The sequence below is a fragment of the Rhinatrema bivittatum genome, chromosome 2, assembly GCF_901001135.1.
Source record: "Rhinatrema bivittatum chromosome 2, aRhiBiv1.1, whole genome shotgun sequence".
Classification (NCBI taxonomy): domain Eukaryota; kingdom Metazoa; phylum Chordata; class Amphibia; order Gymnophiona; family Rhinatrematidae; genus Rhinatrema; species Rhinatrema bivittatum.
Window position 1 is genome coordinate 210,147,261 of NC_042616.1, and position 12,868 is coordinate 210,160,128.

At 44.2% G+C, this 12,868-nt stretch overlaps 1 protein-coding gene across 1 annotated transcript in view; it reads left to right on the plus strand.

Annotated features, from left to right (window-relative positions):
* NUP42 (nucleoporin 42) overlaps window positions 1–12,868 on the plus strand; it is a 111,518-nt gene that overhangs the window by 54,788 nt on the left and 43,862 nt on the right. The window contains exons 2-3 of the mRNA XM_029589077.1: window positions 242–540; window positions 10,307–10,562. Of these exons, the coding sequence (XP_029444937.1) occupies window positions 279–540; window positions 10,307–10,562 (518 nt within the window). The 5' untranslated portion in view covers window positions 242–278. The remainder of the gene's footprint in view (window positions 1–241; window positions 541–10,306; window positions 10,563–12,868) is intronic.

Sequence of the window (12,868 nt, forward strand, 5' to 3'; positions counted from 1 at the left end):
AATAAAGCAGGATGCGCCCCTACCTGCACTCCTACAGCGATTTTTTTTTTTTCCAAAGTGGGGAGGGGGTGGTTATATTGAAAGGCACACTTTTTAAAAATTCAAATATGTAAATATACGAAATAAATTATATTGGGATGATGCCGGGAAAGGAGCGCTAGCATAAGGCCGTTGAACGACCCTGTCTGATAATTAACGCTTTATCGCTGTTTGGTGGGACTTTTTGTCTCTCCTTTCTCAGTAGTTCGCGCCCGCAGACGCTGAAAGTTCGGTGCAGGATGCCCAGAGCAAAGATGGCCGTCGAGCGTGACTTCCGGATCGGGCTGGGAGGTCGGGCCTGCGCGTCTGCTGCAAGATGTCTGGATCAAAGATGGCCGCCGAGCGTGACTTCCAGCACGGGTGCCAGATCGTGGGCTTACTGTAAGTGCTGCCACGGGGAGAGGATGACGGTGTGCAACTTTTACCTGCAGGGTCGGTGCAGGTACGGGGAGCGTTGCTGGAACGAACACCCCCGGGGAGGCCGCTCGCAACCGGCGCAGGGTAAGTGCGTTTGTGTGGAGCTTCCAAAGACAGCCAGAAAGAAACTGCCTTTCTAATGGCAGTGCAGATTTTTTTTTTTTTTGGGGGGAAGGTCATTTTTTGTGTGTAAATAATTAAATAAGGCTGTTAATTCCAGATGCGTATTAAAATGTTATGAGACGCTTTGTTTTTCTGTCAGTAATGTGGATATATGGTTGTATATGTTGTAGTAGAATGTAAATTGTATTGAAAAGGGATTTATTGAATTGAATTAACTAAAACTCCACCATGAGCTTTTGCAGTGCCAGCAGTGATCTGCCACTCATTCAGATTCCAGGTAGGCAGTGCCAACCCCAATTTAAAGATTACCAGATCCACTGTGAAAAGTCTCCGAATTGGATAAAATATAGCTAAAGCTGCAGTATGAATACTGAACATGGGAACGAGGGATTTTAAAATGATTCAACGTTCATTTCCTTTAAAATCTGTCAATTTCCCAGATCTACCTTGGCCCCTTATTATTAACCACTTGCAGCAACAATGCGAAAATGTATAATACATTTTAATAACAAAACTGGATAATCTGCTGCTACAGATGCTGCACGTCATATGAGACGTCCAAAGAAAACATATTAATCACTTAGCACTTTGCTAAAGTGCGAGCAGAGGAGGCACGGAAGCCAGGAGCAAGGCTCAGCCTAGGTCAGTCCCTATATGATTGTTAGGTTCCTGGTATGCTAGGCTCAGTGAGAGAGGCCCTTGCAGGATGCAAGGATCCGCATACAAAGGATCTCTCCAGGCTCCCCCAAACAAATCCTCCATTCACAACTCCATTCAAAAAAGAGCACTGTCTACCACTGGACCACATCAATGGAATTCACTACCCCCTGATCTACGCCAGGAGCAATGCCCTCTCTCCTTTAGAAAAAAACTGAAAACCTGGCTGTTCTCTCAAGCCTTCCCCTGAAGGGTTACTCCCCAAATAGCAATGACCCTCACATCTCTCCCTTATCACCTTCCCTCCTCTCCTGGATCCTATAACCTCTCCCCTGCCCCTTATCTAAAGGAACTGTTATGCTTGAACTGCATATTCAAATTAGCTGCTAAATCTGCACCCCATGCTAATCAACTGTTTTTTGCTATTTTGCATTACTCCTTAGTAGCGTTATGTTAAACGAATTCTTTCTCTCTTAATTGTCCTGAATTTGGACACCCTGTCGATTGTAACTTTCTTTCTTCTAGTTAAATGGTTTCCCCTGGTTCTGCTTTAAACCGGTACAATAAGACTTTGTCTTGAGCATCGGTATATTAAAAGAATGTAAATAAATAAATAAATGCAAGAAGTCTCTCGGGTCCTAGCAATACAGCCAAAAATAGTTATATACAGCTCTGGCCCTCTCTTGTGTTCTTCCTTCTCCTGCTTTAATTCTGTCATAGCATAGGATGTCAAAGTTGCAATGAGCTGTGATTGTTTGTTTGTTTGTTTTTGTTTTTTTTTCTCCTTGTGATCTCATTGGATTGTCCAGGTGGCCAGATTGAGCCAGCAACTGAGCCAACCTGCCTGTGTTGAAGAGTCAGTTGGTGGGGTGGGCAGCATGACACTCTAACCAGTGGGAAAACACACTCTTTTTGTCAATTTCGTGCGGCATTGTAGGCTGAGATATCACTATCTTGTCCTTTGCTTCCACACATGCCCCGTAAGTAGAGAAAATGATAAAAATGTTATAGCTGTGAGAGAGTCACTAGCTAAATTGTTCAAAAATTGCTAAACTAGCTCCCTGTCACATTCACAGTTCTAAAATCTCCAACAGGTTCAAAAAGTCACCAGATCTAGCAACAAATTGGTAACACTGCAGGTAGATGGAGTGCAGCTCTCTTCAAACATATAGAAACGACGGCAGAAAAAGACCAGTCTGCCCATCCAGTCTGCCCAGCAAGCTCCCACACTTATTTTCCCCATACTTATCTGTTTCACCAACCACCAAGTTCAGGGCCCTTGTTGGTAACTGATTGATTCAAATTTCCTGCCATCCCCTGCCATTGATGCAGAGAGTAATGTTGGAGTTGCATCAAAAGTGAATCATAAGGCTTAATGGTTAAGGGTTGTAACCACCACATCAAGCAAGTTACCCTGATCCTTGGTTACCCAGACTGCACAGATCGATGCCTTGTTGGATGTTGTCTGAATGTAAATCCTCTTTTCCACATTTCCCCCTGCCGTTGAAGCAGAGAACAATGCTGGATATGCATTGAAAGTGAAGTGTCAGGCTTAATTGGTTTAGGGTAGTAACCGCCGCAATAAGTAAGCATGGGGGTCGCTTATTTGTTCAGTGTAGTTCAGTACTTGTTCAAGTTTGATGTAAAGTCCTCAGATCTTCTTGATGTCAGTTGAGATGATCAGTCTCATTTTTCTCTGGCAGATTTTGGGAGAGGAGATGGCATTCATTTTGTCCGTTTGTTTGTACTTCCGGTTTTTTTTTTTCCCCCAGGAATCTCAAAGCAGCATAGAATAGTAGACAATAAAAATATAAAACATATTTATATTTCCCATAATTACAAAGTAATAAGAATATTAACTCCAAAAAAACCTTCCCCAACCTATTCCAAACTGCCTCTATCTTAGAGAAGCCAGGATAACCCTCCCTTCCTCTTCATATACTAATACTGCACCCAAAACAAACTTAAGGTGCACTCAAAGGGGATCTCAGAGACTCTTGATTTTGAATTCAGAAGTTTTTCTTCATGTTGGTGGGTTTCTGGATTTGGTTCAAGAAGTTCTCTGTAAGAAAATGACAGCTGCACCTCAGAAAGCCACACCTGTTTGGCTCATGGAAAAATGAATATCTGCATTGTAGTTATCTGGAGTAGTTTTTTGCACTGGAGCAGAATTTGCCAAACTTACTTCAGACCCCTTTGCCAGTACTAAAAGTAGTCCAAATGGCAAAGTCGTACGAGAGTCTGACTGGGTTTGTTTGGGAATTTACAGAATTCCCTGACTGCAGATCTGGTATGGAGCAAACTAGGTCCCACTACTGTTTAGCGCAGGGATGAGCAAAGATTTTAAGCCATGTCCTCTTTTCTGTCCATACAATTGGTTCTGGGGTCCACCACCACTAGGTTAGGTTAAATCAGTTTTTATTTATTTCCATTTGATATTCTGCTTTTTCCTGTGTGTGTATATACACCCTCACAGACAAGTTATCATGGATTCCTGGTCTGGTGTCATATTATCTTGCCAGCCAATTAGCTTTTGAGTTAGTTGCTAAGCCACCAGAGAGCCCTACTTCTAACTAGTGGCCCAAAATTCCTGTTTCCTTTCTCTTCATGTTGCTGAAAGAAACAAATCGCCCATGCATACACAAACATGGACACAGATGCAAATGCCCCACACCAGACAGAAAAATGAAAACACATACCACATGTACAGACAGATCATACCACACCAGACAAACACATGTGCATGCCACACTCAGACCCAGAGAAAGAGAAACCACAGGCAAATGGTAAGGGGTGAAACATCTTCCAAAAAGCTTAATTACTAGCCAAAAGTTTTAGGAGCTGGGCAAAACTATCTGATTCTAGTCAGCATTTTTTTTTTCTTTTTTTACTGTTTTTACTAATTGTTTTTATTTTTATTTATTTTATGCATTGTTTTAGTTTGATCTTTATTATATTATCATGTTTTGTTTTACTTAACTATTTTTTTTATTGCACTTTGCATCTCAGAGACCTGGAAGAAGGGGGTTAATAGGACAGTGCAATACTGGGTACAAATTATATCCCAATGATAGTGGATCAACTTAGTGGGGGAGGTGGTGCTGTGTTAGGGATGGCATGGAGTCCAACAGGGTAAAGCTCCTACAGGAGACTGGTTCTGGGGTCTAAACATGCCTCGCCATGTTTAGACATTATAATTAAGCCGCCGTTTCTTTTTTTCATTGCCTTTTCTAGTTCTCCTCAGTTACTGTCCTTTACCTCTGACTAGCCTAGCCCCAAGTTATCTACCCTGTTATATGTAACTTCCGCTTCAAGTGAATTGTTCTTAAGTTATACCCTTTGTTACATGTAAACCGATCTGGTATGAAATTTTTCATGAAGGTAGGTATAGAAAAATGTTAAATAAATGCAAAGTAGAGTCTTTATGGATGGAAATTCCATGTATGATGGGGCAAAGAGTATAATGATAGAGGTATACTACCATACACCTGGCAAACATGAACAGATGTATCATGAAATAAGAGATTAGGGAAGCTAACAAATTTGGCAGCACTCTAATAATGGGAGTTTCCTGTACGTACCCAGATCGGTCCAGACTGCTGAGTTTTGCATCCTTGCCAGCTGATGGAGACAGGGAAAGGTTTACTGACACTGCTACATAATCACATGTGCCACCTGCAGTTCTTCAGTATTTCTGTCTCCAGCAGATAATAAGTCTCCTGACTGCAGATTCTGCACCATCTATTTTGGATTTTTGAGCCTTCCTCCCAGGAGGTTTTTGAGTCCTAGTGGATCCTTCCCTGTCTGCTCCTTTTCTTCCATGGGGTGTACATCTGGTGGTCCAGGTCCCTCCCTTTCATGAGACGACTGCAGGTTCAGAATGGCTGTTTTTTCTTTGTCTGTCACCTTTTTTATTTAATTGGCTGATTTTTCTTTTTTTGTATTAGCAGCTCTGTGTTCCATTCTAGGACATAGGTATTTTTTGTGGAAAAAAAAAAAAAAGGCGGAACAGGAGTCTTGAGTAAGTTCAAGGGATGGCTCCCTGCCTTTGCGGTCTTGGCGGCCGGGGAGGTTTTTGTGCTTTCCCATTGTTTGCTTTGGTGGACTCAGGCACGTTGCAAGAGGGTTTTTCCCACTGGCAGTGTTATGGTGCACGCCTGAACCGTGCTAGCTTAAGCTCTGGCTGCTTGTCTGGTGGTGAGGGGACATCCGATGGCTCGTGGCCGCAAAAAAGAAGAGTTTCTCTTGCAGCTGTTCCTCCTGCACACAGGGGATCAGATCGAGTCGGGGCTATTGTCTCCATAAACGCAGGAATGGCAGCTGTTTTGAACTATCTTGCGGCTCTTGCCACGCCAGTGGAGGGGGGAATTTCCCCTGAGGCTTTCCCTGGTTTGTTCCTGCTCTGGGGAGGAGCAGGAGGAAGCTGATGGGGTTGATGCTCCCATTCTACCTGTTTCTGGGTCCTCTGTGGCTGGGCCTTTTCAGCCATTGGCTGGGGCCTCCAGGCCTTTTTCAGCAGATTTTGTCCTGCTGTTGCATAAGGCCTATTTAGCTAACAGGAGGTCAGACCCTTGGATGGCCAGGTAATTGGGCCTGGCCTTCCGAAGGGCTGGAGGTGGGTTCCAGACCAGGGCAGCCTCGGAGAAAGCGGCCTTCATTGATTCAGCATTTGTTGGGCCCTAATCCAACTGGTGATGAGTCAAATGGGGCTTCAGGGGGCCTGGAGATTCCTCTGTTGTAGGACCAGTGGGTTGATCCGGATGTAGCCAGCTCAGCTCCAGGGGATGATCCGGAGGAGATCCTGGGATCTGAGGGTGATGACTCTAAGGTGGTCTGTTTGTTTCGTAAAGAGGAATTAGGGCTGTTGATTCCTCATGTTCTGGAGGAGCTTGGGGTGAAGGTTCTGCAAGAAGACTCTGATATGGAAGGGGCGAACCCGGTCCTAGATGGGCAAAGGGGCCCAGCAAGAGCCTTCCCATTTCATAAGTCAGTGAAAAAGTTGGTGGATCAGGAGTACTCCTGACGCCAGCTTGAGAGTCGGGAAGGCAATGGCGAAGCTTTATCCTTTTGGCTGAGCAGACTCTGGATCGGTTTTCCCTTCCAAAGTTAGCTGCTGTGGTTACTAAAAAGATGATTGTCCTGGTTGCGGGGTCCATGGCCTTGAAGGATGTTCAAGATTGAAAACTGGAGGTTCTCTTTAAGAGTAGCCATCTATTAGATTTATGCAGAGGGCTTGTCTGTGTTGGGTGCAGAAGCTTCAGGATGTTCAGGCAAAGGCTGGCGAGGAGACATTTAAGATGGATCACTTAGAGGCAACGTTGGCATACGTGACAGATGCTCTGTATGATCTGGTGAGAACTTTTTGTCTTGGATCAAGGTGTCTGTAGTATCAGCCAGAAGGTTATGGTTGCGTAACTGGTCAGCGGATGTGTCTTCTAAGACCCATTTGGGATTTCTGCTCTTCGGAGGCCGGATTTTGTTTGGCGAGGACTTGGAACAGTTGATGAAGAATCTGGGCAACAATAAGGTGCATCGGTTGCCGGAGGTTAAGCCTACGGGCAAGAGGCTTTTTTCAGGCTCTGTCCCATTTTCGAGATATTAGGAGGTCTCGCCCAGCAAGACGAGTGCCAGGTCTACAGAAACTGTTCTCTCTTCAGGGTCAGTCCTTTCGAGGAGGCTGAAGGCTGTTCAAGGCCACCACTGGGGCTAAGTCCTCGCAATGAGGTAAGGCTGGTGCACTCCACCGTTCCTTTTATAGGGGGTCATTTTGCACAGTTTTGTGGGGAGTGGGCCAAAATTACCCAGGATCAATGGGTCCTCAGTGTAAGACAGCCCTGCATTAGAATTTGCTCAGCCTGTCCACGATTTGTTTCTAGTTTCCCCATGTGGGTCCTTAGACAAGCAACTTGTGGTGCAAGAGACGCTGGACCAGTTGCGGAAGTTAGGGGCAGTAATTCCAGTCCCCCGAGACTAGCAAGGCGAGGGAAGGTATTCAATTTTCTTCGTTTTTCCAAAGGAGGAGGGCACTTTTTGCCCAATTCTGGCCAAAAAGTAAATGCAGCACTCAAGGTACTGTGGTTCTGCATGGATACCCTGAGGTCAGTAATAGCAGCGGTGCACAAGGACGAGTTCCTGGCTTCTCCGGAGGCATACCTGCGCATCCCCTTTAGCCGGATCAACTGTTTCTGTGGTTCATGGTTCTAGGTCAGCATTTTCAGTTTCAGGCTTTTCCCTTCGGGTTGGCCTTGGTGCCATGCACCTTCACTAAGGTTATGGTGGTGGTGGCGGCAGCAGCTTTGCGTCACAAAGGAGTTCTGGTGCACCCCTAGCTGGACAACTGGCTTATCAGAGCAAAGTCAGAGGACTTTCTTGCCGGTCGGTGCAAAAGGTGATCAGTTCTCTGGAGTCGCTTGGCTGGGTGGTGAACTTATTGAAGAGTCACTTAGGGCCGGCACAGTCCCTCGAGTATCTTGGAACTCAGTTCGACACTCAGAGGGGCAAGGTGTTTCTCATGGAGGAGTGTCTTCTGAAGCTCCAGAGGCAAGTTCGGCACTTATTGGGGTTGCCAGTGCCCAGAATCTAGGATTATTTGCAGGTTTTGGGTTCGATGGCTTCAACCCTGGAGTTAGTGCCATGGGCCTTTGCGCATCTGAAACCTCTGCAGAGAGCTCTGTTGGCTCGGTGGAACCTGTTCTCTAAGAAATTAAGTCTTCCCTTGCCGCTTGAGGGCACTGGACGGGACAGCCTGTCTTAGTGGCTGGTAACTTCCAGTCTGGTTCGTGGTGTCGACCTGAAGGTTCTGGATTGGGTAATTCTGACTACCAATGGCAGTCTATCTGGATAGAGAACGGTTTGTCAGCAGCAGTCTACTCAGGGCAGCTGGTCCACGAAAGAGGCTTCCTGGTCTGTCAATTGATTAGAGACCAGCAGTGCATTTAGCTTTTCTTGCATTTCTGCCGTTGGTGCGAGGTCAGTCAGTGAGAGTCCTGTTGGTTGAACATTGTGACGACAGTAGCCTACATCAATCGGCAGGGAGGAACCAAAAATCGAGCAGTGGTCCAGGAGGCTCAAGAGCTGATTCTTTGGGTGGAGCAACAACTGGAGTGGATAGCGGCGTTGGAGATCGTAGAAGTGGAAAATGTCCAAGTGGATTTTCTAAGTCGCAGATTATTAGATCTGGGAGAGTGGGAGCTGTCTGAGACAGCGATGCAGCTCATCCTCGAGAGGTGGGGCTGTCCCCATGTGGATGTAATGGCAACTCTCTTCAATTTGAAGGTGGCTCAGTTTTTCAGTCAGTAAAGAGATCACAGGGCTGAGGTCGTCGATACTCTGGTACTGCCTTGGCCTCGGGAGGTTCTGCTTTGTTTTTCCTCCTTGGCCTCTAGTAGGCAAGGTGTTACAGTGGATAGAGACACATCTGGGCGAAGTTGGGTTGGTGGCCTCGAGTGGCCATGTCAGCTCTGGTTCGCAGACCTACTCAACTTGGCTGAGGACAGGCCGTTACACTTTGGCCATCTTCTGGGCCTCCTTTGAAAGGGCCCCATATTTTCAGACCAGGCTGCTCGCTTTTGTCTTAACAGCTTGGCTTTTGAGAGGCGGCGATTGAGATGTAGAGGATACCCCAAAGCAGTTATTGCTACTCTCCTACAGGCTAGGCGAACGTCTACTTCTGTCTCATATGTGAGGGTCTGGAAGGTTTTTGAGTCTTGATGTATCGCCAATGGAGTACAAGTTTTACGATCTACGGTGTCTCATATCTTGTCCTTTCTTCAGGAGGGTTTGGTCAAAGATTTGGCTTTCAATTCTCTTAAGGTCCAGGTAGCTGCTCTTGGTTGTCTACGAGGTAGTAAAGTAGAAGGTTGCTCTCTGTCCTCTCATCCTGATGTGGTTCGGTTTCTTTGGGGAACTAAAAATTTGCACCCGCAGGTTATGGACAAACTCTCCTAAAGTGTTAAGTAGTGGCTATTTCCTAAGTCTACTTTAGTATCACTGCATGATAGCAACGTGATCCTATTTATTTTGGGATCTTGCCACGTTCTTAAGACCTGTATTGATCACTGTTGGAAACAGGATACTGGGATTGATGGATCCTTGGTCTGACCCAGTATGGCAATTCTTATGTTCTTTCCCTACATCACAGCTCCCACCTCATTCCTCTCTCCCCTCCACCTCCTCCTCATCTCCTCCTCTGCCCATTCCACTCCCCTATCTCACCACTTCTTTTCTTCTTGGCAAGCAGCAGCTGCAATCTCTCTCTTGGGGTAGAGCTGCAGTGGCAACAAGAACTCCTCCTGAGTTGGGGCCTGAGAGTGGTAGCCCTTCTTGGTTGTGGGATACCTCAGCGGTTCATCCTGAGCATGCTGCAGTAGATGTGGCTCTTCTCCTGGACCCGCTGAAAGAAATGTTAAGCCATGGCATGCTTATGATGTCACTATGCTCCCTTCCTCCTGAGCTTGCAGTGCCTCTGTTGTGCTCAGAGGACAGCACAACCATTTTTTATTCTTTCTTAATCAGCCAGCAGGCTTGTTCTCTCCTTCTTCAGGATCATTCATGCCAACCCCCCCCCCCCCCGCCCCCTCACGCACATAGGAGCCTCACTCATTCATTTGTACTCCCCTAATTTAGCATTCCAGTAAGGTCAATAAATATAGCTGCCAAAACAAAAGATACCTGGTATATCAAAATATCTAGGTTTTTATGATGAAATGTGACTGGATTGCTGATGGATAAGGATAGCCCAAGGAAATGGGATCCTATTAAAATAAAAAGGTTCACTGTATCAGTAGATTTTTCCCTTAACTAACTGGCAGCAGAGGACCAAAAATTCTCATTTGTTTTTTTGTAGATTCTTCCTATCAATTTATGGGTGTTGGCCTCCCACACTGAAGACTCGCAGTACTATATGATTCATATTTTTTGTGAAATTTTGTTGGTGTTTGGTTTCATTAATCACTGCCTCATATTATTATTTATTTTTTTAAAGTAGAGGATTAAATCAAGCAGAAGAAGCAAAAACTAAGTATGTAAAAAGGCAGCACCTCTAACATTGTCGTTTTCTCTTCACTATAAGGTGGTAGCAGAGGAGGATGGGGTGGCCAGTCTCAGAGGTATACACACATCATCCAGCCTTCCAGCCTGAATAAGTCAACATCATGGAGTAGCAACAGAGAGAGTGGCAGGTCATCCTTTGGATCTTATTCTAGGTCCAGAGCACAGGACTCTGAAAATGGTGCCTCCGGGCCTAGCTTTTCTCAGAATAGATTCTCTGCTTTAAGTTCTTCCCATGAAACTGCTGATAACCTTAAAGACGACGATCAGAAACTTATGTAAGTATTCATCTGTTTTGAGCACTTAGTGGAAAACTGTAGTATAATTGTAATATTTTTATAAATATGGAATGGAGAAAGCCAGAGTTATGGTTACCAGTAGCTGCTATGGTTCAGTTTAACTTGATTTTTTCATTAAAGCCCTCTTTCTACACTGTTTGGAGCAGATATTTGAAAGCGTTTTTATGACTGCATTAAGACACAAAAGCTTATTTCAGTGAGAAACACTGTGGCCCTGTGAAAAAAAATTTTCAGAAAGCAAAAGGGGAAGTGACCAACCATGTAATCAGAGAAGTGAAGTGTAGAATGGTTAGAAATCTGGGATGGAAATTTATTTATAAAGCACAGGCATCAATCAAAATGTTTAGGAGCCAAGAACATTCTTTTTCCTTAACCTTTTTTTCTTACCTTTTTTGCTCTCTTTGTTGTTGCTGTTTTGCTTATTTTATGACTTCTTTGTTTTGCTCTTTCAAACTTATTTTCTTGTGTATTTTTTGCTGCTTTTCCTTTCCTTTTTTTGCTTTTCTGAGGTTTAGTGCCTTGGTTCCTGGACTTTTTTCTGCCCTGTTAAAAGATTTTAACTAATATTTTATAAATGTCAAAACACAATTCATAAACAAACCATTTAATAGAGGGATAATAAGCATACTGTGGCTTTAGAAAGTCTACACCTACTTCTAAAATGTTCACCTTTTGATGCCTTATAACCTGAAAATAAAATGCATTAAACCAGTGCTTGTTTTATGTACCCACATATCTTACCCCTACAACTGCCAATTGAAAAACACATCATAGAATATCTTAGAAAATGAAATAAAATTAAAAACATGGAATAGCTTGGTTGGATAAATGTTCATCCTCTACTTCTGTAGCAGTCCTAAATACTTAAACTCTGGTATAACCAGTCACCTTCAAGAGCACACACCAAGAAAATTGGTGTTAAATTGTAGTTTCTGTGGGTTTCTCTGCTGGATAGTGTATTTCAAAGCAAAGACTTAGCTATGAGTACCAAGAACTCCAGGATAAAGTTGTAGAATGCAACAGATCTGAGAATGAGTATAAAAGAATTGCAAAGTCCTCAAATATAACACAGAGCATGGTCAAGGAGAATGTTAAGAAGTGTGGCACTACAAAGATCCTGCCTAGATCAAGCCTTCCCCCTATACTGGAAGGCTGAGCAAAGAGACTGATCAAGGAGGTAACCAAGAGGCCAATGGCAACTTTGAAAGAGTTGTAGGCTGTCAGGTCAAGTGACAATATCCCAGGCATTCCACGAACCTGGCCTATATGATAGGATGGCAAGAAGGAAGTCACTGCTCAAAAACAATCCATCGGAATTCTGTTTGAAGTATGCAAAGGGATACTCTGGGCATACTGTAGCCGTATGACAATTCCTGTGGTCTGATAAAACCATAATAGAACTTTTTGGCCAGAATGAAAAGTGTTATGTTTGGTGCAACCCAAGTACAGCACATCATCCAGAGAACACCATGGTGGCAGCATCATATTATAGTGATGTTACTCATCAACTGACTGGGACACTTGTGTGGATAGAAGGGACAATGAATAGAGAAAACTACAAGAACATCCTTGAAGGAAATCTGCCAGAAAGCTGAAGCTGGAAGTTCGTTTAGTATGATAAAGACGCAAAGTGCATAACCAGAGCTACACTGGAGTGGCTAAGGAGCAAAAAGGTAAATGCCTTGGAGTGGCCCAGTCAGAGCCCCGACCACAATCCAGTCAAAAATCTGTGGCATGACTTGAAGATGGCTGACCATCAACATTTCCCAAGGAACTTCAGAGCTTGAACGGTTTTATAAAGAAGAATGGTCTAATGTTGAGAAATCTAGACATGCGAAGTTGATGAAGATGTATCCCAACAGAGGCAACTGTAATTGGCTGCCAAAGGTGTTTTTCACCACGTGTTTATTCAGGGTGGAGAGAGATCCAGTAGTTGGGTTTCAGTTTTGTTTTTATGCCTTGGTCTTGAAAGGTGTGGAGTATGATGTGTCAAATGGAGAAAAAATATCCTTATTAAATGCATGCCAATATGACGCACTGACATAAAATGTAAAAAATGTTCATAGGGGGGTAAACCTTTTCCTGTTAAAACCCCAGATCAGTCCAAGCAAGTGGGTTTATGCATCCCTACCAGCAGATGGTGACAGAGAACAAGAACTTTGAGGCACTGAGGGATATGAGATCTGGAAAGGAATACGACGAGTGAGGTTATCAAATTTGCGGATGATACAAAATTATTCAGAGTAGTTAAATCACAAGCAGACTGTGATACATTACAGGAGGAC